The following is a 25,396-nucleotide window of genomic DNA, read 5'->3' as shown; positions in this document are numbered from 1 at the left end:
GGCTGAATTATTACATAAGAGCAGAAGCACGTGCAGGCTGCCAGGCAAAACTGTAAATAATATTTGTGCCAGAATCCCGGCTCCAGAGCCAGTGGGACTGGGGAGTCATGCTCAGGAGAAGCCAGGGCTGGACAGGTGAAGGCAGCTGGGGTGGGCACAGGGAGCTCCTGGAGCAGGACACAGCATTTCAGGGCAGGCTAGGCAAGGTTCATGCCCCCTCTCAGCCTGTACTATTCAAATTCCTTGTTTGTGAAAGCAAGACCCAAAACAAGCAAATAAATATTAACTGAAAAAACAAAAGCCCTGACAAATCTCCCAAAAATTCTCTACGTGGGCTGTACAGCAGTTGCACAACAGGAAGAAGCTGTTGATCCCATTTTTGTGTGCTGGCGCCGCTCTGGCCTCCACCCTGAGCCGCCCGCTCAGGCTTCAAACACAGCTAAACCAAAGTCAGGCTCTGAGACAGAGAATACTGCCAGGTATGCTGTGGGCAGGTGTCTCTCCCACTAACTCAGTCCAGGTCGGTAGCTCTTGAGCACTGCAGGGAGAATTGCAGGAGCCCTTCTGATCACAGTTCTCTCGTTGCTCAGATAGGAACTGCTGGCAGGGGAGTGGATTCTGAAGAGAGATGCAGAGAGAGGAGGGGAGAATGCTGCATGGGCTCTCCTGAGCTGTGTGGGATGGGAGGCCTGACATCATTTCTCCAGGGACAAAGGATACATCATCCCCACCTCCTCCAGCCCCCCTAGAATGGGAGACATGAATTGACACACTCTCAGCAGTGGTGGCCTGGCCCAGCATCACCCAGTTTTCTTTTCACATCCCTCACATCACCCCCCTCTGAGCCAGAACCCAAGATCAGCATTTGTGAGCTGGTGACAGCATCCTCAAGAGCACAGAGGGGTTTGCTTGCAGGCCAAATTGAGGCTCTTGCAAAACAGGTTAATTATTTAACTCCTTGAAGGGGTGACTTGCTCTTAAACTTCAAAGTCTGGTCATCTTATGGAAGGAGAGAATTTGACCCCAAGAGCACCCAGTTCTCCAAGCATGAGACAGGAATGCTGGGCTTTGTCCTTGGACAGGTAACACATGGCTTGGGGACACAGGCAGGACCCAGCTCCCACAGAGAGAGACCAGACCCTGCCCAGACACCAGCCCCAAGCAACGAGCTGGACCCATCTGGGTGCAGTTTGGAGCAGGGGGTGCAGCATTACGGCTCTCTCTGCTCCCCTCAGAGTGCTGCAGCCCCCTGCTCCCCATGCTGGTCCCTTGCTGCCACCTGGTGCCACCTCACCACAACTGCTGGGGAGCTGGGATGTTGAAATTTGGGATGCCACAGGTTTCCAGGATGGGGACCCCTGGGCACAGAAGCACTTGTGAGGTCCCCATTCTCAACACCCATGATCCCGAGCAGCCCCACGTCCTCCAGCCTTCACCTGGATCTGCAAACAAGCCAGTGACCTCTCCTGCCTACAGGGTCAATGGCAGGACTCCAAATATTTCCCAACCTCATGGACACCACCATGGGTTATTTACGCTAAGGCAAATGTGTTCCAGAAATTGAATCTGGTCTCCGTGGCATCCCCGAACTGGGAACGGAAGTACAAAGCACCTAGAAATGGTCAGGGTGGTCAATAACAAAAATTAGTCATGTTACTCCAAATCAATTTTCTTTTGCAATAGGCCCTGGAAGCAGAGAGAACAGCAAGGACCGTATTTCTTTACTAGGGCTTTTGCTCAGCAAGATTCTGTCATTCCCACTGGAAAAACCAAGATTAACTGAACCTGCAAGATGGCTGCAAAACATGCAGAAAAATTCTTTTCATCAGTTACCCGTGGTTCCCTGTGGAAGGGGGAGGAGACAGTGAGAGATTCTCCACAGCTCCGTCTGTGGCTCAGCTGAGACTGCCCCAAGGGGATGTGCTGGAGAACTGTGGTAGAATACAGATGACCTTGGCAAATAGATTAAGAAAAGGGGTGGGCAAAGGAAGATGTAGTTTGGGAAAGAATTATGCAGTATTCTGCTTCCAGGTATGAATAACCAGTGTGCAAAAACAGGCTGGGGATCAAGGTTGCAGGAAAGGGTGACTCATAGGTTGAGCCACCTCATTTGGAGTGGGGGGTGGTGGAGGGGTTGTTATTGTTACTATTTATTTATTTTAAACCAAACCGACTGGGATGTTTGCCCTCAAAATGCTGTCGCAAGATACCCGCTGCTTGAAGCCAGCAAAGTGTAAGCCCAGATCTTGTGCGCAGCTGTCTGCATTATCCCTCCAGGTACAGGAGCAGCTGGCAAAGCCTGCAGGATTTTATTCTGGACACAGGAGATCTGTGAACATGAAAGAGGGAATTGCAGGGAGCTGTGAACACCCTGCCAACATCCAATGGGAATAGGAGAAGTAATAAGCTTTAATTTCAACACAGTTTCAGGGTATTCATTAGGATGCCCTCTGAGCCCGTCAGCTCCTGGGGAACTGTGGTGGAGTGTCCAGGACCAGTGGGAACATTCAGGCTCATACAGGAGATGATCTAGGGATGGCCTGGATGGTCTCTGAAGATTTCTCCCAGCTCTGCATTACTATTATCCCATCAAATGGCTTTGGAGCAGCATGGGCTGTTCATTCAGTGCACAGACAGACACTGATCTGGCACTTAGGCTCTCCTGGACATTCCCAATGCTTGTGTGGCAAAGGCAGAGGCCGTGGAAGACCTGAGTGAAGCCTCCCCTGCAGCTGTGCCTGTCCCTTGAGAGGACTTTGCGTTATCCACCCAGGAATGCAGGTCACCTGCATAGAGGCGAGCCAGAGCCTGGGCCAGGGAATGCTCTGGAAACCCATGGGGAAGCACAAATCCCAGCACTGCTGCCAGAAACCTGCCCACTCACCCAGCTCCTGTGCAGCTTTCCCGGAACACAACAGAACAAATAAAATCAGTAGAGCAGCACACCAGAGCTGGGTGTGGGTCCCGCTCTCCAGAGCGAAACGCAGGTTTCTGGGAAAGAGAGGGGTTCTGAGAGGAGTGAGATGGCACTGGCTGCTGTGTGCCTGACTCTCGGCAGCCACTGGAGCCCTTGTCACCTTGTCAGAGCACCCTGCTCGTGGCTATTTGCTCCCACCACAGACCTGGATGCTCAACAGTAAAACAGCTTGCTCAGAGGCGGTATTAGATTTTTTTTCAAGCTAGCCCTGTTGTGTTTTGCAGCCTCTTTCCAGGATGTAGTGAAACAGCCTTAGCAAGATTCGTTCAGCCTAGGAGTGTCTTCTCCGTGTGAAAGGAAAACGGAGGTTTGCCCTCCATGTCTGGAGCTGCGGGCAGAGGCAGCAGACAGGCAGCGCTGTCGGGCAGGGAATGGCAGGGAGAAATGTTCCATGAACAATCCCAAACCGCCCCCAAGAGGCTCCTGTTCGGAAAACGGTTTCCCAGAAGGAAAAGCAACCAAACCCGAACCCCCTGCCAGATTCTGTATGTTTTTCCTGCATTCGCTGCAAGTCTCAGCTGGAGGGTCCTGGCAGGGCACATGTCACAAGGCAGCCACAGGCAGCACAGGGAATGCGTGCCTCCGTCACTACAGGGACAGGGGCTTGGGGCTGAGGTCCCCCCTCTACAGTGGGTGAGTGGAGCCATGCTCCAGGACACTCTCATCCAGAGGACTGTGACACACATTGGGTCAGGGGAGGGTTCAGCTGAATGGCCAGAGTGGGGAACCCCCAGAACAGCACCCAAACCATAGTGCCAGACCCCCCGAGCATCACTCTGCCCTTCAGAGGATGCTCTGTGCAGATGTGTGCTGTGAAGCCCTCCCACAAGGGAAAAAAAATTTTAAAAAAATCTCTTTTGCTGGGAAATAAAAGGAGAAAGATGCTTTTCCACTGCAGACAAGCATCTGTCTGCAGCTGTGTGGAACAGGATCCAGCCCAGGTTTCCCTGAAGGTCCATGTTTCAAGGCCATCACATTTTCCCTTTCAGCATCAACTGGGCACACACCAAGTACCCAGGTACTTGGCTGCCACCAGCTCTATCCCTCCTGCTTCCAGTGACACCCCAGGAGCAGGTACCACCACAGACTTGGATGCTCAGCAGCACAACAGCTTGCTCAGAGGCAGTATTAGATTTATTTCAAGCCAGCCCTGTTGTGATTTGGAGCCTCTTTTCAGGATACAGTACAACAGCCTTATCAAGACCCACAGCAATCAAGGGCCTACTCCTCACTTAGCTTTTGTGTGAAACTTTACCTCCATGAGCCTCATGACCCAACCCAGCCCCAGTACAGACCTGGTTTAGCCAAACATGGTTACAAGGAAAGGAATACTTATACCTGGGGCAACAAACCAAAGGTACACCTCCTCCCTCCTGACAAACCAGGATGCTCAGGCTATGTGCAGGTGCCCAGTACCTGGGCTTGCCACAACTGGAATCCAGTAGTTTCCTTATGGTTCCATCAGCTGTGCCTTCAAGACACAAAAACCCACCAGGAGGAGCAGGAGCCTCTGCCCCTTCCCAAGCCCCACACCTGTACCTGGATGGTGACTAGGGCTCACTGGGGGCTCAGTGACAAGGGGACAGCAGCCAAAACTGAGGGAGTAAGCCTTGTCTGGTGTGGGGCTTTTCTGGCTCCCAGCAGGAAATGGTGTGCTGGCAGCTTACATCCCTGCCCTTCCAATAGGCTCAGCTGCTGTGGGGTCAGTCTGGGCCCCCTCCAACATAGACCTGAAGGGTTTTTATTGCTGAACTACAAGAGGCTGCAACACGTGATGCAGACACTCTGAACCACCCCAACCTCAGCCCCTACCTGTGGGGGAGAAGCCCCCTCCCACCTCTGTGCTGCAATCATTAATAGGGTCACCTTGATGCATGAGTCCCTGCAGCAGTGGAGCAGTGGTAGGGCATGGGCAGGGTGATCAGAAGCAGGAAGATTCTCCTCAGCCCTCCCTGCAGCTCCTCTGGCAAACAATGCAGCTGCTGAGCCTCAAGAGCCTCCTGGGGAAAGGAGAAATGCAAATACTTTTGCCTGTAAATTGATGTAATGCTATTCCTAGCACAGCGTATGAATTCAGTAAAACAATAATAGATGGACTTGGTATTTAACATGCTTGCAAGGGTTTTAAGAGGAATCTTGGTGCTTAAAACTTAATTCCCTTGCCCCTTGAAGTTTTATTTTCCTTCTTCAGTGTTTGATGCTACCTCCTCCTAATAAAATGAAAAAAAAAGGGAAATGTGTGTTGTCATTGAAGAAATGAGACTTGAGCCTTCCAGGTCTTCAACATCTCTCTTTCCATTATGAAATATTCCTTGAGCCAAAACGTGCATCTCCAGAAATGTGGGGAGGAAAGAAGCAGCAGAGCAATACCCCTGTATCATCCCACACCACACCTTCTTCTTCAAAGGAAAAAATAGTCATTGCACCATGGACTCCTTAAATCACTAGATTTTAATAGCCATATAAATCCTTTGCATACAGCAATCTGTGGCATGAGAAACCATATAGATACCGAACAAGTTTTTCTGGCTTTTACCACATAAAACTATCAGCAATTTTGTTTTTTAAATCAATTCCTGTAGTAGAAACAATAACCAAGCAAATAACAGCAAATTTCTATTTTTCTAAAAGAACAATGTTTCTCCTCTTAAAAAGAGCCAAGAAGCTGACGGGGAGTTTCAGATGTATGTACAGATCCGGGTACCTCAGGAAGCTGTCAGCACCACAAGCCTGTGCTCCCAGTCGGGGGAGGGGACACTAACAGCACCCACTGTCACCCCCTGAGGAGGGCTGGGGGTGACTGAGGGGTGACAGCCACCTGCTGCTTTGCCTTTGAGGGCACCACACACTGCCTTGCCCTCCAGCACACGCTGGTCCTGCCTGAGACCGGGACCAGCGCTCTGTCCCTGGGACAGGCAGTGAGGGACCACGCCTGGAGAGGTGCAGGATGCACCTTAACATCACCTTGCAGGCTGTAAAGTGCAGCTTGCCTGTATTGCCTGTTCCTACCTGCAGCTTCTCTCGGTCAGGAATTGTAATCATGGAGAGGATGCAGAAGCACACGGTACCTTTCCCCACCACTGCCCAGCACCTCGCGGGCCAGCTGACCCCTCCTCACTGTTCCCTGTGCTGGTCACACGCACGGCCCCCTCCCACCCCTCACGCCTGATCCGGTGGCATTGGCTTTTGCAGAATTCACAGAATTCATTAAGAAAATCATTATTTACATCCAGGTGTTCAGCAGCACGATGTGATAGAGGAGCTGAGACAAGAGTTCACCCGAGGTGGCTGAATCACACCCTGGCCATGGGCTTATTGCTGACTCGGGCTCAGGGGCCGAATCGTCCTGCGCGGTTCCCACTGCCCCAGTAAAGCTGCTGCCTGCACCCCGTCGTCACTGGCTGTGTTCACCCTCAGGTAGAACCAACCCTGGGCAAGGTGGGCTGTGCACAGACACCACACCCTGGGCAACGTTAAGGCATTACAAATACACAGGAGCTATTCAGAGATTTAGAAAAACCCACTCGGAGTGTAAACATTTTTGCACATACAGTCATTGGACTTCCACACATGACTTCCACACATGACTTCCACACATGAAGTTTTCTGTTGTTTTCTGCACAAATCATGAGATAAGGAGCTACACAAAGAGCACTCAAGCAGACGCCTGGAGCACTTGGGGGTTCTCTTACAGCACAGCAGCATGCAACACGATGGACTCTAAGTAGTAAAAATATTGTAAGTCTCAGTCCAGGATGCCCTCTCCTTCCTACATTTCATATATAGTTTAGGTAAATGTCATGAACAACTACGTGCTGGTAACCCAGGTAAGATGGGTGGCTGTGTGATGAGCACTGGGTGATTTCAGCTCATTTCTACCTTACATCTAAGTAGAAAAGGGAGATACTCTGCTTCTGTTCCTGCATCTATGGAGGTTGCTCAATGACCCCAGGTTGCTGTGCCAGTGGTGCTATAGGTTTAGGTATCAGTGATTCTGCCTTCCTCAGGGACTTTGGCACATTGACCCCGATTCGTACAAGATCCCTGAGAACATATCAAAGCTGCAGTACTTTACAATTTAACCTGGCATGGGCACTTGGCTCCCTGCCACGCTCATGCCTGCTTCTTGTTGTTGTCTATGCCGTGCAGCAGCGCCAGGAACTCCAGGATGAGGTTGGCTGTCTTGCGGGGCCGCTCCACCACCACCGAGTGCCCACAGTTCTCCAGGATGTACACGTGGCAGTCTGGAATAGCGTTTGCTAAAGCAGTGGCACCAGAAACATCCAGGACCTGGATGGCAGGGGGAAAAACCAGTCACTGCCACAGTAAGAGATGGGATTTGCTGGACACTGCAGAAATCCTGTTGGGGTCCAACCGAGATGTGGAGCAGGGATGCAGACACAGTCCTTGTGATGTGCCCTGGGGACAGGGCAGGGAGGCTGCATGGTGCCAGTCTCAGCATGCAGCAGGGAACTCTCTTGTATGCTTTTTGGCTGCTGTCTCAATGCAGTGGTATCACTGCAAGCAAACACTTGCATCTTTGCAGTTACAGAGTGCTCTGCATGCCTGCAGCTTGCTTCCTCCCACATCCTCCCTCTCACTCCTGCCTCTGAAACAAACCCTAAGATTTTGCCTCAAAGCCTGCCCACAAATGGCACATCTCTTCCCAGTTGCCAGGACAACTCTCTCTGCTGACACTTTATTATTCTTCCCAGCCCTTGCCTGCTTCGGTGCTGGCACCTACCCCCCGCCTGCCCCCTCGCACTCCCCAGCCCTGGCACTGCCCTCTCCTCCCTCTGGAAAGCTGGCTGTCAGCTTTCTGCCCACCATCCTGCTGAGGCTGTGTGCCTAAGTGCACTGGGGCCAGGGCCACAGGTGCCAGCTCCCTGCAGAGCAGTGCACAGCTCAGCAGCACAGCCCCACCGTGCCCTGTGGGCAGGCTGGGCAGAGAGGGAGACAGGTCTGTGGATGTGCAGGGGCTGCCTACCTGGTCCTGCTTTCCCCAGATGACCTGTGTCGGTGCTTTGATCTTGCTCATGTGCTCGTGCAGAGAGTGCCTGGACTTTTCATCCACGATTTCTAAAAACACTAGTGGAGCAAGAGGAGAGTCAGTCCTACAGGGAGATGTTTTGCCTTCCCTTCTCAAAGGGGGCCCTGTGGGCCAGTCCTGCCAGTATCCCCTCCTTGGGAAACCCATGCAGAGATGATGGGCTGCCAGCAAGACCAGCTGCAGAGGGGCCCTCAGCCAAACCATCTCCTCAAAGGTACTTGTTAACCCAGATGGAAGGGCCAGGGTGAAGCAGCAACACTGTCACCAGTGGGGGTGGCAGTGCACACCAGTGACCAAGGTGTGTCCCCAAATCTGTTAATGACATTGCCCCCTCCCATCCTCAGCAAGACAGCACTGGGTTGCTGGGGCCCACCCATGAGCTGGGGACACAGGGACTGGCAACAGCTGGTCCCCACGCCCTGGGGAACCTGCTGGAAGGCCAAGTGAGGAGGCTGCCACCACGCACTTACATTTCCGGTAAAATTCATTGTGTGGGATGCGAACATCAACAAGGCCCTGGAGGATCTGCAGGGAGAGCAGAGAGAGCTGCTGGAGGGGACCCATGCCCTACACAGGGCTGAGCATGCCCAAGAGCACCCAAGAGCAGCCCTTGTCTCCCCAGCAAGTCTGGCCCCAGCACGAGCTTCTTCCTAAGCACCTGGGGCTGTTGAAACCATGCTTAAGCAACATGTATTTCAGCAACAACTAATATTGTCTTTTATGATGTAGACTTGATTTTTGCCCCTGGCCAGCAGCCACTTCAGCCGTGACTGCACTTTTTGTATTCTTTTGCCAAAAACACAAAAGGTCTTGGCATTACCTTACATTTTTTTTCTTACTCTCCAATCTACTTACTGCAGACTTCCTTAGGAAAACTAGTTTAATAGCCAGCCCCTCACCAAGTTCCTCTCACTTCACAATGATGCAATTAACATTTCCATCACTTTTACTTAAAAAGCAGAGAACAATCCCCCTCCACATCAGACAACAGCTGCCTTAGTTATTTAATGCTTCCTGCCAGCCATATTTACTAAAAAACCCTTCTACATCCCAGTCTGCTGCCAAAAACTTAATGGGAGGAGGAATTCCAGCAGGGACTGCCAGAGGGAGCTTGGAAAAGAGGGCTTGAAGGGAAAGTGCTGGAAAAATGCTGGGAGTGGGGCTGGGTGTGTCTCACCTGGGCGATGGCAGGGCTGGCAGCTCCAGCTCTACTCCCAGCACTGGGAGTTTCCACCATGTAGGCTCAGGGAGAAGCAAACCTGCTCACCACCTCCAAGCTTCCCTTTCCCAGCTGCCACAGCCAGCATCAGCTTCTCACCTGCTGTGGCACCTTGAAGCGAACGTAGGAGCAAAGCTTCAGCATGTCTGCCATCTCCTCGGGTGTGGAGGGGATTAAAGGGATCCTGTCAATGCGTTTGGACTCCTGCAGCTCCCGGAGCTGCTTAATGAACTTGCTGTCAGTGGTACTGGGCAGGCCTGGGTGGAATGAGAAGGAGTGAACAAGCTGAAATCCAGATGAGATCCCCCCAAACAGCTCAAACAAGAAAACATCCTTGTACTGACCCTCACTCTTAAAAAAATTTATAAAAAGAGGGGAAGAAAACATCTGTACATACAGCTACTTCAGTATGCAACCAGAGATACCCAGCCTCCCTCCTGCTCCAGGGCTTGGCACCACCAGCCCCGCAGGCTGGCATGGCACAAGGTGCAGACATGCATGACTACTTCAGCAAAAGCTACAGTGCTTATTTTTATGCAGTCCTCAGATGCAAACACTAGTGCCCAGGCTGCCAGTGCACAGGGCTGGACAGAAAATTTCAGCAGCCCCATCTGCATGTACCCCAGCAATTTAATCCTAAACCTTTCTGCAGCCCCCACACAGAGGTTTCACATCCAGAAACAGCCAGAGAGGCAGTCACCACCTCTCCCAGAGGGAAGTGGGAACCCAACGCCCCCAGAGCCTGGTAGCTAGGTAACATTTGCTTTGTTTCATTCCTTAGTGCTTATTTGGAAGCTGCTTTCCTTGTGTGGGAGGGGAAAGGAGCTGCTATGACAACTGGGATGCAGCAAAGCCTCCCTGGCAGAGAAGCTCCCTGCCCGCTATGCCTCCTGCAGCCTGTCATGCCCAGCCTTCCCTCAGCCCCCTGTCCAGGGGATGCTGGGGATGGAGGAGGGGACACCCTGCTGACCTGTACCCAGCCCTGAAGTGCTCTTCTCACTCAAGGCACCCAAAGGCGGGAGGTCAGAGCTCTCCAGCTCCCAAAGCCACAGGCCTCCAGCACACCAGGGCTTTCAGGAGGCCAGAATGGGGAGGCCATTCCTGTTGCAGTCTTAATTCCCTCTCCTGAACTGAGAGGGTGCAGATATGCCTTGTAAAATGCCTGCCATCCCAAGGGAAAAGGTATTTTCCTCCAGAGCAGAACTTGTCCCATTTGTCCTAGTCCTGACTCTAACCAAAGACAGTGGGGCAAACTGAAGAGTAGTCAGCACAAAGCTGTGATTTCCTCTTGTGCCTTGCTAGAGATTTCTGGACTGTAAATACAGATTATTTCTAAATGCATTGCACTATACATCTATGCTGCCTCCAGCACTGCCCTGGACTTTTGCACTGGCTTCTGCTTGCCCTCTCTCTGTCTCGCCTCCCCTGCATTGCCCACCTGCAGGACAGATGAGGGTCAGGCTGCAAATATCTTCTGGGTACTGAGCAGCATAGACACCAGCAACATTTCCCCCCATGGAAGTGCCAACCAGATGAAAGGGCTTTCTGTTCAGCTTGATGCACTCCACGAACTGGCAGGGAGCAGAAGGAGCATTGTTAGGAGAGAGGAAACAACAGCACGGGGTCAGGTCATTAGAGAAATTCAACTCAAAAGCTTGAGGCTGGTGGCTCTGGCTGCCTGGGAAGGGAGGGAGTGAGGCCACACAAGGCAGACTCACGGGGCTTAGATTCCTTCACGTCCCCTGCAGAGGTGATGTGATGCTGGAGCTTTACCTGGTGTATTCTCTTAGCTTGCCCACTAATGGAGTAATCATCCAAGTCCGAGCGGGTTGTGCCCTCGTGCCCAGGCATGTCCACACATACCAAGTGCAGGTTCTTTGGCAGGAACTGAAGAAACAAACCAGGGGTGGTTACAGTGCAAGGAAACTACTGCAAAGCCCAGGGACGGCAAGCGGGGAGCCCGGGTGGGAGCGGGGTGGTGTCACTCTCCTCCTGGCAGCCCTGGTTGCTCGTGCACCAGAATAAGTTAGCTCATGTACCAAGGATGACATGGTGAGAGAGCATGGCCAAGACTTGCTTCCCATGGAGGCAGCAGGTGTGTACTGCTCTTCCCCTGCAGCTTTGCATGTTGTAGGGGTGAAGAGATGCAACAAGCCACGGGCATGGAGCTAAGCAGCGTGTTCCTAGCGTGTTCCAGCAGTCATCCCATCCCACGCATGCAACCACTGGTCCCCCCACACTGCCCCCAAGCCCAGGACCATCAATTCTCAGTAAGGAGCAACATGATAGAAATGGAATCCCACCTTGACTATGGAGAGCCACATGTCTTTGTGAGCTGAGAACCCATGTAACATCAGGATGGATGGTCGGTATCCAGGTCTTCCTCTATAGGAATAACAAAACTGATAGTCATCGTAGTTTGCATATCTAACCTGCATGCCCAAGGCTCGGCGCCAGTACCTGGAAACAAGGAAAAAACACCAGTGAGAAAGACAAGACCAGAGCCCAGCCACGAAATAAGAAACAAGTCTGAAGGCAGCCACAGATTTATTGGTTTACTAAGGCCAGTTCTGTTGGGCTCTCACTGGTGCCATAATGGCACTACTGGAATTACCCCTGTGCATCTGGTCCCTGGACACGTGCAGTACTGGTAGCTGGCTGAGCTGCAGGTGGCTTGTGGAGACATTCTGTCTGTTAAGAACTTAGAAAAAATACCCTCATTTAGCAATGGAAATGGGCCAAAATAACAATGGTAAAAGAGAAAATGCCCAAAGGCTGGTATGAGGACAGAGACTCAAGAGAGAGGGGCAGCACACGTGGCAAGGCACTGTACAGGATGGGCAGGCCAAGGGAAACAGTTCTCCCAGGTGGATAAAGCGGATCTGCCACAGAGTTATTTGGACACTGTCCTGCATCAGTGGGAGTACATCACCCCACAGACAAGCACAAACGAGACAGCCTTTGAAAATGTATTTATACACACACAAAGGACTGGAGTGGACCATCCTTACACTGGGTTTAGCACCCCAGAAGATAGCAGGCTAACCCCAAGGCTGTTCCTCTAAAAGCAGAGGCAGACAGCTCCTGCCAGCATATGCTTGCAGCCTGCTCAGAGGATGCAGCAAAACTGCCAGCCAGAAGGACCTGGGCAGAGATTATCGGTGACACTTTGGACACATGATGTGTACGTGCAGCCCAAGGCAGAGAACACGGTCTCTTTGTCTGCGTTTCCTCTGTGCTCAGATATAACCCTTGTCAGGACAACTACTGGGCTACTCCTGGTGGCCAAGACACTGGTAAATACTTTTATATGCCGTATCAGAGTTTATTTAAGACACAAGAGCAAGGTCACCAGCACTTCTGGACTGTCCTACCTCTCTGCCCACTCAAAGCTTATGCATAGTGAAATCCTCTTTTAGCATAATCCCTTTTTCGAGGGAGTTAGTAGGACTTAAGCAGCATCTCAGCTCTGTGCTGGTCCTACAAGGAGAGGTGAATTTCTCCCTAATAAGTGTCTTAAGAGTCCTTGCCTCAAAGGCACTGGTGTGAACTACCGATGGGCAAGATGATAACATTTTTAGCAACTGATCCTAATGGATCAATTCAGCAGAAGGCAAAATAATCTGTGCAAAGCTGAACTGATCCCTCACAAGGTGTTAACTCACTTAGTGGCAGCAGCTAAACTGATTAACCCCTGCCGCAGCACAGGCAGAGCGGTTCCAGGGCTGGGGTCAGCGGGGCAGCCCTGGATATCCTGCCAGGCAGGAAGGCGCATTAGTGGCAGGGAAAGCAGTGAGGCCGTGGCTGAGGGGGGCCCAGCATGACCCTTGACTGCGCCAGCTGAGGACACACAGACTGGCAGTGAGGAGAAGGAGGGGCCAGGGAATTATGAAAGAAGGGAGAAGCTTCCCCCAGCACTTCCCAGGAACAGTGCTGCAAAGCTGGAGCTGCATGGGGCTGAAAGAGGAGGGGAGCATGGCATGCTGCCTACACTTCTCCCGTCTCTGCTAATGGGGAAACACAATAATTTCACTCCTCAAAAAAATCCAACTTGGAAAGAAGCCAATAGAAAAGGAAGAGTAAGGGCAAACCCACGCTTCTCATCCACTGTCCCTAACAAAAGAGGTGCCTATGGCACGCAGTGCATTACAATTTCTCCTGTAAGAAGCCCATACTGCCAGAAATGCTGGAAGAGAGAGAGATGGGGGGACCACACCCTTCAAAGGAAGACAGTCCTTCTGGCCCCTGCTCACGTGCTCCCTCCCTCACCCAAACACAGACCAACCTGCCCACAGTGCATTTTCACTCAGCTCCTTATCTGCAATCCCAAAAGAACAAAGGCAGCAGGAAATCCTCTACCTTCCACTCAGCCTGGCTCTTCCCAGCTCCTGGCATCACACCCTGCGCCTCCTTTGCCCTGTCCTGCCACCCCTGCCTGTGGCTGCTGAAGGCTTCACCCTGACCAGACACACTCAGCAGTGCTTTCCAGGGATCCTTCTCAGAATCTCAGTCTATCAGGGTCCTCCCTGGTTTCCACCAGCCACTCATATATCCAAAGAAATAAACCACTTTGACTGCCAAACCCAGTACCACCCAGACATCCATGGGGCAGCAGAAGGCTGTGACGCTGCCTGCTCTCCTTTGCAGATTGGGTTTTCATCCCATGCTCCCTCCTCTCTCAGATGCTGTGAATAAAAGGATGCCAATTAAAGTGCCTTTAGAAACAGGCTTCATCCCATTGCTGCACCTGAGTGCTGTGGTGGACAAACAGCTTCCTCTCACAGGAGGTGGATTTGGAAACGTCCCTAAGCTGAACTGTAGGAGCCAACACCTGCCAGCAGCACGTGAGGGCAGCCTGACACACAGCCTGCTCTGCTCATGCTGTCTGTCTGCTGCTGCCTGCTCCACACTGGGGGATGAGACCCTGCCCTGACTTCTGAGGGGAGTTATTCCAGCTTTTCCTTGCAACAAACCCAGAGAGGAAAGCTGCCAGTGGGCTTATCACTAATTTCCAGGGACAAAGGCGGACTGAAGTAGTGCTTGCCTCCTGGTATCAGAAAGGACAAGATTCAAGGGGATAAGGAAAAGCATCCCTCCATCTTCTCTGATGCTCCATTCCAGAAGAAAAAGAGAGGATGAGAAAAGCCTCATGCATAATCACTAATGAGGGAAAAGTCCCTGGCTGCTGAGCAGGCTGTCAGCTGGGATGGAGCATGTGAGCCCAGGGACACCCACACCACGGCCACATTGATGAGGTGGAGATCACCAGACTGCCACGGCTGCCAGGCTGGTGGACAGGCTGCAACAGCAGTGCTTTTCCCAGTCTGTCCTGTCCTTGGGGAAAGCAACCCAAAGAGGTTTGGAGAGATCTTGCAAGCTGGCACTGCAGTGGCAGCCTGGCCAACTGCCTCGTGGCACAGTAAGAGGCCTGACAGACATAGGCCTCAGCAGCAAAAGTGCAATATGAAAATGCCATTTTCTTCTCCCAGACATGTTTAAAGCTGCACACAGCTGGCATGGCCCTGGAGGACCTCAGTCACCTGCTGTTCCTGCTGTCAGGGGCAGAACACCCAGCTCTGTTCACACCCCTGTGACCTGTGTGGGCCCTGCTGGGCACAGATTCCCAGGCTCATGCACTCACCAGTAGTAGATGCGGATAAGCGCCGAGGGCCAGAGGAGGAACGAGGCCACAAAGGCCAGGATGGGGATAGCCAGGGTGCCGCCGGCGATGACAAACATGTTCAGCATATCCAGGTCCATGTTGCTCTTCACTACTCAGCCTCACCTGCCTGCATTTAGGGAAAGTTCTGAGGTTAACCACCAGAAATCATGACAAGTCCTTGCTAAATGAGAACTCTGCTGCCAGATGAGGAGGAAAGCAGCTCTGCAAGAGACAGATATCACTCAGGAGAACAGCAAAGTCTCAGTTTTAAAACCCACCCGTTTCTTCTGGCTCCTTAATGGATCTAATTACTGCAATGTTATCCTCTCAGGAGAGCACATCTCAAATGCGCAATGAGCCTCCTAGCAGGCACAGAACATGTCCGAGGTGACAAGGCACAACATGGTCCTTGGGGCACTTTGCAGACACAGGAAGCACAGCCCCCCGAGGGGTGCAGGCAGGGCCAGCTCCAGGCAGGCTCCATGCTTCTTTTTGGAGGCAGGTGTCCAGCTCTGTCTCCCTTCTCTCCCCCTGCCTGATCCCAAATCCCCAGCACACAACCACTGACCTAGAACTGATGGGTTGAGCCCAGCTCTCATTACCGCTCTGCACAGGCACCAACTAATCAAGGAAGCAGAGCCTATTAATGGACTCTGGAACAGAAGGAAACAACTTGGCAGGGCACTCTTTGGTGTCCAGCCCTTATCAGAAACAAATTTATCCCCACCCCCACATCCTCACTTCTGCCCCACATTTTGCACTTGCTGTGGATACCAGGTCCCCATCTCTTCTCCCCAGCATCTTTCACACAAGTCTCAGGGGCAGCAGGTGGAGGACAGTAGGAGCAAGGGCAAGCTCTTGGAAAATGTCATGTTTGACCCTGAACTCTTCCTACCACAGGCAGCTGGGATATATTTTTCTCATTAAGAGATTAAATGCTGTCACACACACATCTCCTCTAATTCCCCCTGCAAACCAACTCACGGCTCCCCCTTTCCTCGGCACTAGCACTTTTGTCCCACATTTGTAAAACAAAATATCCCCAGTGCCTGCTCTCCCACCAACCACTCACTTCCCATCACCACCCCCACACTTCTCCGTGTCAGGACAATCAGCTTTTTCCAGCTTCCTGCAAGACTCCCAGTGGCGTGTGTGTGTGTGTGTGTGTGTGTGTGTGTGTGTGTGGTATGTGATGCCATGAAACAGGAACACAATCACCACGGTCACAGCCTCCCGCCCCCAAGACACCCTCACATGGGAACACACTGGACCCCCACATTACACTCAACCAGAGAAACCGATACCAGAACCTCTGAAGCATCAGCCAGATTTGCCCTCTTCCCCCAGGGAAAATAGGAATAAGTGAAATTTGAGGAATACTGTAAATATTTCCATCAGGCACCTCCTTAACAAAGCCAAACCTCATTTCCGTCTTCAAGCCTGAACAACACGTCGTTATTCATTTAATTAACATTTTTTAGAAAGATCCTTGATCTCGGCATGGCTTGTTCATAGATAAACGCTTTATGCAACCGATAAACCTTATCCATGCGAGCAGGGCTGCGAGGGAGCCGAGCCCAGAGCACTCGCTGCCTTTTGCTATGTCACTAGAACAGGGCAGAAATTAAGCACGGGAAATCGCCATTGTTCCCACTGCTGACCCGTAACGAGAGAAGGCTGCAGGAAGCAAAAAGCGTGGGACGGTGGAAGCCCCTGCGCTCCCTGGCACGGGGTCAACACCTCTGCCTCCACCTCCACACCGCTTTTAGAAAGCTAAACGAGGAGAAAGCCTTTAAAAAGCCCGGCTTACCTTGCACAGTTCCCCTCCTCCTCTCGGCACAAGTCCTGCTCGCTGTGGGCAGCGGCAGTGTCTGAAAACACTGTCAGAAGAGGGGAAAAAAAAAAAAAAAAACAAGGTCAAAATCGCAGTCCTGCTTTCACTCCTCCCTTCGGGCTCGGCGGCCCGGTGAGTTTGGGGTATTTAAAGCACCAGCTTCCCTTCAAGACGTCCCATATTCACCTTCTGACCAGCCTCTCCCCAGATGATGTAAATATGGCCTTCCGTACAATAAAGCCCGCTGAGTGCACTTGTTCCAAGCAGGAGCAAAGTGCAAGCTGCCATCGGGGAGGAAGCGAGAGCCGCGGCGGGGAGCGCCGAGCCCAGCAGCCCCGGCAGGGCTGCGCGGACCCAGCGCCGCGGGCTCATGCTCGCCCTTCAGGTGATTACTGCTATTAGAACAAAGCCAGCTAAGCTGCTTCTCATCCCCTTCCTCTTTGTCTTAAAGGTACTTTTCCAAGCGCTGTCCGTGCGCCCCCACCGCACCCCCCGAGCCCTCCCTGTGTGACACAGGCTGGAGCAGAGCGCAGCCGCAGGAAATCGCTGGGGAGGCAGCAGAACGCTGGCCCCAGCTCGCCGGCGGATTTCGGCTGTGAAATTCACGGGGGACGATCAATAGGAGCATCGGGGCCACGCGGCTGGAGTTCTGGGGGCTGCTTCAAGCCAGAAAATCCCTGAGAGCTCCCGTGCCAGGTCCGGGGGCAGCCGGGGCCGCTGTCCCCATCCCATTTCGGCCAGCCCCGCTCAGGGCCCCGCTGGCCACGGGTGCCTGGGGGGGCGGGCAGGATGCTCGGGGAGCCCCACGGCGCTCCCGAACCTCCTTCTGCGTGGGCAGAGCATCGTCACTGATCTCCACGGCTAACTCCGATGGAGGAAAATGTCAGCAGGCTCAGCTATGCAGTCAGGGATGGCCACCATCGCCACAGTCCCGAGCACCCCGTGCCCGATAAAGCCACCCCTGTACCCATCAGTGATGCGGGGACACCGGCTCTCCAAAGCCTCGTGGGAGCACCCACAGTGGCATTGTCCTGCAGTGCTTTGCCCATCGGGGGATGATAACCCTCCCTGCTGCCCTGAGACCGGGCAACATCACCAGAGGCCGCGGCACAGTCCTTTGCTACCGGCTAGAGAGTAGCTTTTTAGGCTGCTGTGGGTTTTTTTAAAAAAACAAGCCCTCTGGTAACAGCCATAAGCCTTCATACCACAGTTCATCCATCATTCTGAGGTGCCCTGTGACCAAGAGTCACAGCAAGTGGCCCCAAGTGTTGCCACTGCTTCTCAGAATGATCTCCACACACTTCATAAATTAACTTGCAAACATCAGTTAGGCAGCTCTGATAAATGATGTGTGACCACGGCGGTGATAACACTGAACACACTGCACGCATGGCAGGGCATGGCATGCCAAACCAGGAGCACTGGTTCCCATGCTGGCAACAAGCACTGCATTCCTCCTGGGAGGGTCCCCAAAACCAGGCACCCCAGGTAACGGGATGGTCCCAGGAGGGATGCTAAGGGGAGGCTCCACATCTCCATTTGTTTGCTACTTCCTCCCCTGTGTCAGATTCGAGTAAGGGTCTCAACATCTGCAAAGAGAGGGGCCAACAGGTGGAAGGGGTCTGTTGGTCACTACAGAGGACAGCATGTTGGGAACACTCCCAAGGCCATGGGACAAAGGTATTTTTCCTCTTTCAAGCTCAGTGTGTCATTCCAGGGAGGCTGGGGAAGACCCAAGAATGCAGCTCAGGTGTATCTTTAATTTTTTTCCAAGCCCCACAAGAGAGGCAGCAGCAGCACAAAACCCATCCCAAGGCAGAAGGGCCTTGGCTTGGAAGAGGAAACTGGCAGCTGATGCACTGGGCAGTGCTGAGGAAGGCCAGGCAGGGATTTCACAAAACAGGAATCACATGTGTGCTGTCACTGCCAACATTCAGGCACAAAGGCTGTCTTGGACCGTGCTCACTGGGACTGGGTTGCACAGCTGCTATTGCACCCAGGGTTTTGCTCAGCCCACCTGCACCCAGCACAGTCCATGTCTCACTGATCACTGAATAGCCAAAAGCTAAGCAGCACATTTAGGCATGTGTTAATTTCTTTTTTTTTAAAGATCTGAAAAGGAAAAAGGACCAACCAATTTTAAGCTACCACTGTAGAAATAGGGGGCTTTGAGGGACCTCGGAGACTGAGGTGGGCCCTCCAGAAGCCCTGGCTCACACCACTAGCCATGTAAAAAGAAAAACCCCAAACATGAAAGTGAACCCTTTCCCTTGGAAACTCCCTCAGCCCTGCATCATCTGTAGCCAGAAAAATAATATTGACTGTAAACGATGACATAACAACTGTTGTGATTCCCCAGTGGGGTAGTTTGCTGTGGGATCCTTTAGGTGCTAATCACAGTGAAGTTGTAATTTAATATCTATTAATATTTGAAAGATCTCTGTCTGTCAGTCAGCCAGCTCTCAATGTTAATCTGGCCTCTGGTGAGCTGAGAGTAGGAAATGTGCCCTTTCACCTTCATTTATTTATAGATGGCAGAAATGCAATCATTACTTCTGCAGCAGCGTTTCACAAAACGTCCATCTCTGAGCCATTTGTATCTGTGGAACAAGGTTCCAACTCGAGCCACAGAGCCTGGGCTGGTCCCTGACCCTGCTGCTGTACCCCAGGCTGGGAATATGCAGGGTATCAGCATCACTGCCAGCCAGCCTGGGGACAGGGTGGGTGAAAACCATGACCCGAGCAGGCTGTGCTGCCAGTCAGCTGCTGGTTTAGAAATTCATAATGTGCCCATCCTCCTTCCGGACCCCGTCGCCATCCTCATCCTGCCGCACACGCACGCAGCAGAGCATGCACGGCACATCTGATGTCACGAGAGCGCTCGGACTCAGCCGTCTCCTGGGGAGGGGGTAGGAAAGAGTTGGGCAAGGATGAGGTAGGGGTATCCAGGGGCCACATCCTGGCCCCTTCGCTCAGCACACAGCCCCCCCGCCACCGCCCCCCCCCCAAAAGCATCCTCCTCCGGCAAAATGACAGCATCCTCCGAACAACAGCATCTGAGTCCACAGAATCCTTTAGAGTCATAAAACGGATTGCTTTGGAAGGGACCTTAAAGATCATCTTGTTCCAACCCCCTCGCCACCGAATTATTAATTGTTGGGGGAGGGGGGGAAATTAAAAGCAAATTAATTAAATACTTGAATATATATATTAATGTTTTTCTTGGATTTCGTCTTTGCTCGCGATCTTCTGCCGACCCCGAGCAACACCACAGTTGGGACTGGGGACACCCGGACGCCGGGACGGCCCCCCCTCCGCTCACTTCCCCCCCCGCTCCTGTCACTGCCACCGTCAGCCCCGCATGCCGTCCCCCGGCCTCTCACCGTGCCGATCCGAGCCGTGCCGGGCCGTGATGGCACCGCCGGGCGGCGGAACGCGGCGGCTCCGTGCGCCCTCCCCCGCGCCGGTGCGGCTCCGCGGGGCGCAGCGAGAGGCGGGGATGCGGCTCCGCGGGGCGGGATGGCACCGGGGGATAGGCGGGACGCAGCCGGGGTGGAAGGGGGACGAGACAGGGGAGAAAGCGGGAGTTCCAACGCCGTGCAAGGGGGGTGCGGAGGGGATGCTTTGCCGAGGTGACCGGGGGAGACAAGGGCTGCGAGATGGCTACAGAGGGGGGATGTAGAGGGACCTCAGTGGAGATTCAAGGCGGGGATGCAACGAGGCTGCAAAAGGAATGCAGGGAGAAGCAATGGGGCTTCCATGGGGACTGCAACAGGGGTGGAAAGGGGGATTCGGTGGAGCTGTGATGGGGATTCAGTGGGGTTAAAGCAGGAGATGCCGCTGGGCTGCAGCGGAAGAGCGAGCGGTACAAAAGGTGTAACGCGGATTCTGGGGGATAATGTGGGGGTACGAGAGGGGACACAGAGTGGCAACAGAGGGATGTGATGTGACTTCAGTGGGGGTGTAAGGGAGGGGTGCGAGTGGGCTGCAGGAGGTGGGCAGTCACCCCAGGTTAGGTTTACCCTGACCCTGGAAAGATGATTCACCCCGCCAAGGCAGGGTGCAGTCGCTTGTTGCGATTGCGAACAGCCTCACCACGTGAGATGTAAAAGGGGTTATTGCAAGGGACACACAGCAGGGAGCCAAGAAGGATGCAATGAGCCTACAGAACTCTTACAGTGGGGTTGCCATGGGGATGCAACAGGGATAAAGAAGGGAATGTGATACGGCAGCAACAGGGTTACCACAAGGGGACACAAGGGTGGATACAAGAGGGATGTTAAGGGGATGCGATACAATTGCCACAAAACTACAAAGGAGAGTGCAGTGCTACACCCCACAGAGAAACCTCACAGCCCCCTTGCGTGAGGCCTGGGAGCCTTGGGGCAGGGGACAGCTGTTCTCAGCTCTGGGGAAGGGCCGTGATCAGGGGTGTTCCCAGGGAAAGGACACAAAGGTTGAAATCAGAGCCCTGGTTGAAATCACTTATAAAATTCCTGTTTTGGGTGTAAAAGTAAGACTGTCACTTAGGTTACAGATCTATTACCTTCCCAACAGATGACACTGCTCTCAGGAGCAGCATTTCAACTTGCATTTTAAAATCTGCTCTGATTTTTCTTAAAACTGACAACTGAACCCTTTTGCTATAAGCAAATTTACTTTCATTCCCCCTAGGTCACATATCAGGCTGGTGTGTACCTTTAAAATATGCAAAAAATTATGAGAAAACTTAATTAAATTGGAAATGAGATCAGCTCCTGAGTAAATGCAAACTGGGTCAAATCCTCACCCCATCTGTGCCCTGATAAAAGATGTCCCTTTGGTCTGGCAGGCTGGGAAAGGTGAGATAATTGGTGTAAAAGGCTTTCCAGGTCAGAGTTTACTACAATAACCATAAGCTTTTGATAACATGAACTGTCAGAAGAGATTTATAACCAAAAATTGAGGGCTTTAGGTGGCCTGGTGAAGTTGAGGCTGAGCCTGTTTTGGGTTTTCTTTCTCGGTCAAAATGGGCTAAACAAAGCTGAGCTTCCATTAAGGTGACCTAAGTGGACATGGGAGGTATTTCACAAGCCTTCAAACGTTGTTTGCTGTCAGAGTTGTTTGTTCAGCTTTCTCATGCATGGCCCCAGGCTCCCGTGGGACACACGCAGGGCAGTGCTGGCTCACAGACCATGGATTGCCCACGATGGTTATTTCAGGCCACCTGGTGGGAATGCCCCTGGATACAGTCATAGAAAATGATGGCACTTAAAATAGAGAAGCTGAAGCAGAGATTTGCAGTGGTTTTGTGTCGAAACACGGCATGAGCTAAGCGGGGAACCCACTCCTGCAAGCTGAGTGTGCAGCCATGGGGAAGAGCCACTGACAGTCTCCGTGGGTGGCGATGGCTCCTCTGATCCAGGCACTTCCAGGACAAGGCCACAGCCCAACAGGTCACAGCCCTGCTGTGGGAGGAGGTTTGCAGCACTGTGATCACTGCCAGCCAGGGCTGGGGCTGCTCCTCAGCACAGTGGAGGAGATCTCAGGCACTCGCAATGGCACAGCAGGGGACAGTGCAGGGACAGCTGGGTTCCTTGTGCCCACAGAGAGCAGATGAGCCTCAGGCTTCAAAGGAAGCCCCAGCAGCTCTGTGGTCTTTAGGACCCTGAAAGGCCATGTTTGGGGTGGTTGCAATGTGGCAGGCCCAAATTAAAAGCCAGTGCCTGTGCTGACCTGCCCTATGAGTTTTGTTTCTTTTCTCAGCCCACAGACAGCTCACCTCACAGCTGTGGCAGCTGGTGAGGACAGAGTCACCCCTCTGTCACCCTCTGAGGCTGCTGGCACTTCGGAGCCAGTGCCAGCTATGCTGGTCCTCAGCCGAAAATTACTCATTCCTAATGAGTCAGGAGCTGGGCTCCCACCAGCACAGGAGCACAGCTTTGATCCTGTGGGCAGGACAGACAATGACCACAGCAATGACTTATGATCCAGTGAGAAACAAAATGTGTCTCTAAATCAGAGCAACCACATGGTAAAAAACCCATTAAAAATAATTGGAATTAGCTGTTGCATGACCCCAGAAACCAGGACACGAGACTTTTATGTAAACAGTCTTGTTTTCCATAGGAAGGTGGCAGCTCTGGCTGAATTCAGTCCAGGATGGCAGTGGCATACTCCAGCTCCTGCCTCACCAAGCCAAGAAGCAGCGTTGCTCCACTAGGTGAAAGGTTTCCATGTTATTTTCCACTGCTGGCTGATGGATCCCCAGGGTGTGTGGTGAGGCTGTTTGCAATCATAACAAGTGGCTGCACGCTGCCTTGGTGGGGTGAATCATCTCCCCGGGGTGGCTCGTGCCCATCTATCGCCACTGGCACAGTGGTGGCCCTGTGGCACGGTCCATGAGCAGTGCCCAGGGCACCGTGGGCATGGGAGGGCAGGCGGGTGCCAGCTCCTGCAGTGGGAGCTGCTGGTGAGGAAGGCCTTGCTGTGCCCTGAGCTGTGCCACTTTAATAGTACAGAGCTACCAAAATTCACTCCCCAGCACAGGGATAAGGTCTCGGCTCACCTTGGTTTGGAAACAGCAGCTCTGGGTGAGCTCAGGGGTGAAAAACTCCTCTGGACACCACCTTGAGCAACTGCCCCGTCACTCTCCAGGGGCTTCATTGCACAACCTGGGACAAACACAGCAACAATGCTCCAGCCTTTTAAAACATCATAAAGCAAGACCTACTTGCCTAATAACAGCCTTAAATAATACTTTATTACCTCTGCTCAAAGTTAATGCATACATTATGTGCATTTTAATTACATCTTTAACTGCTAACAATATGGATGTACTTATTGGCACAAAACCTTATTTGGTGGCTGCAATATCTTTATGGAGGATTAACTTCAAAGCCTCATCTTGTTGTCATGCACCAAAGCCTGTATTTCAGATTACCTCTGCTCTCCTACAGCCCAGCTCAGCAGCCTCCTTCAAGAAACTGAAAACATCATGAAACATTTTTCCTTGAACTGCCTTGTAGTGGGCAGGCTGTCATGCTTCAAACCACTAGCTGAACGATGCTTACATATTTAGTTGAAAAAGAAAACCCTATCAGAGTCCTGGACCATCAAAGGAATTGTGCCTTGACAGTAATTAATTATGTAAAACACTTACCTTCCAGAATTATAAATAAAAATTCAGTATGAAATATTTGATTCAAAGCATTCCATATATCTTTCACACCAAATACTTTTACCTTGCATTGCACTGAAATGCCAGAGGGTCACACCAGGGCAACTATTGCCATTATACTGGCAGTGAAACCACTTCCCAAATGACCATGTATGGTCTGCAGCCCTGCTATGAACTTTAGCAATACAAAATGGCTCAAGTGCTTTGCTACTTATTAACTTGCAAGTCCAGGAGACTGTGATAAAATACTCTGCCTGATGGTTGTAGAGCCCAAAGGTAATTTCATTTGCCCAAAGGAATCTACTTTTATGGTGATGGCATCTTTGGGGCTGGCCCTTCCTGGACCTCCCCCTGTCATAGCAGATGTTGACAGAGTGGTAATTTGTGTAGAAATGGTAAAAAATAAGAAACGTGCGACACTTTAAGGCCTGGTGCGTGGAAGGGGAGGCCTCTTGCCCAGAAATCAGAGCTGTGGTGGCACCTGGGGAGCACCAGCCTGGGGGTGTTGGTCCCCACATTGCCCCTCACACCCAACATCACCTCTGCCCATGCTGCCCCTGGTTCCCTGGAGCCAATCTCCTCTTTGGGGGAACAGGCTAATGGGGATGTCAAATGGGGTAGCAGGGACACCTCGACAGACTGGGGCTCAGGCAGAGCAGAGCCTTTGCACCCTTTGTTGAAATGGCACAGTAACACTGGTGTCCCCAGCAGTGCCAAACCCCTGAGCAGCACACAGACACCACATCTTTCCTACAGAGAAGAAATGAAGCTTTAGCCAAGCCCCAAGCACCCCATGGGTGCTCCCCCCTCATGGAGCATCCCGTGAGTCATTGCTGCCCTTCAAGCCCAGAATAAGCTTCCTCTGCCGAAGTAGAAGGGGATGTGGGCTGACCCCACAGTGTCTCCCTCCAGCGCTCCCAGGGAGGCACAGGAAACCTCAGAGATCCTCTCAGTCCATCTCTGCCAACAAAAACAATTTTGTAGGTTCCCTACAGGCAGCCAGGGCTGCAGCCAAAAGGAAGCAGCTGTGCCTGAAGGGAGAGGAGAAACTCGCAGATGGCTGCAGGACTCACACCCCACTGTCCCGTGGGCACCCTAAGCAGGCGTGTGACACAGGGACACATCTCATCCATCCCACAGCGCCTTCTGGGGAGGGGGAGGAAGAAGAAGGGCTGAGTTGCTGCTCCAGAGGTGGTGACACACCAGCCACAGCCCCTCTGCACCCAGGACTATCAGCAAAGCTTCACCAAAGGGCCCTGGCAGCACCTACTCACTGCTCAGAGCTCCCGCCCAAATTGGCTTCTGCATTCCCCTCAGCCCCCTTAGCTGCCTCTAGCCCCCAGGGATCAGGGAAAGGCTGAGGAGGGGTTTTATTAATGAATGTTCCATGGGTGCTGCTCAGCTGGAGAGACTGTACCTCACCTGTCATCATTCCAGGTGGGGACAGGAACCCCAGAGTGTGTTGGTTTCACCAGCAGCCTCTTGTGCAAGAGCA

At 52.5% G+C, this 25,396-nt stretch overlaps 1 protein-coding gene across 4 annotated transcripts; it reads right to left on the bottom strand.

Annotated features, from left to right (window-relative positions):
* Positions 1-5,410: 5,410 nt before the first annotated feature.
* Positions 5,411-20,248, bottom strand: ABHD6 (abhydrolase domain containing 6, acylglycerol lipase). Of its 4 annotated transcripts, none has more exons than XM_058845148.1 (10): positions 20,126-20,248; positions 16,719-16,788; positions 14,888-15,035; positions 11,550-11,706; positions 11,020-11,133; positions 10,685-10,817; positions 9,346-9,503; positions 8,498-8,552; positions 7,965-8,065; positions 5,411-7,267 (listed from the first exon to the last, which is right to left on the bottom strand). In XM_058845148.1, the coding sequence occupies exons 3-10, from the start codon at positions 15,004-15,006 to the stop codon at positions 7,091-7,093; spliced, it is 1,014 nt and encodes a 337-aa protein (XP_058701131.1). In that variant the 5' UTR covers positions 15,007-15,035; positions 16,719-16,788; positions 20,126-20,248; the 3' UTR covers positions 5,411-7,090. The 4 variants fall into 4 exon arrangements, with proteins under 4 accessions (XP_058701131.1, XP_058701133.1, XP_058701134.1 ...); XM_058845150.1 differs by having other exon boundaries at positions 14,888-15,031; XM_058845151.1 differs by lacking the exon at positions 20,126-20,248 and adding an exon at positions 16,929-17,229 and having other exon boundaries at positions 14,888-15,031.
* Positions 20,249-25,396: the final 5,148 nt, after the last annotated feature.

This window comes from Poecile atricapillus, chromosome 9 (genome assembly GCF_030490865.1).
Source record: "Poecile atricapillus isolate bPoeAtr1 chromosome 9, bPoeAtr1.hap1, whole genome shotgun sequence".
In the NCBI taxonomy this organism is placed as follows: domain Eukaryota; kingdom Metazoa; phylum Chordata; class Aves; order Passeriformes; family Paridae; genus Poecile; species Poecile atricapillus.
The sequence above is the reverse complement of the archived record's forward strand: the minus strand, read 5'-3'. Positions and strand labels throughout refer to the sequence as shown.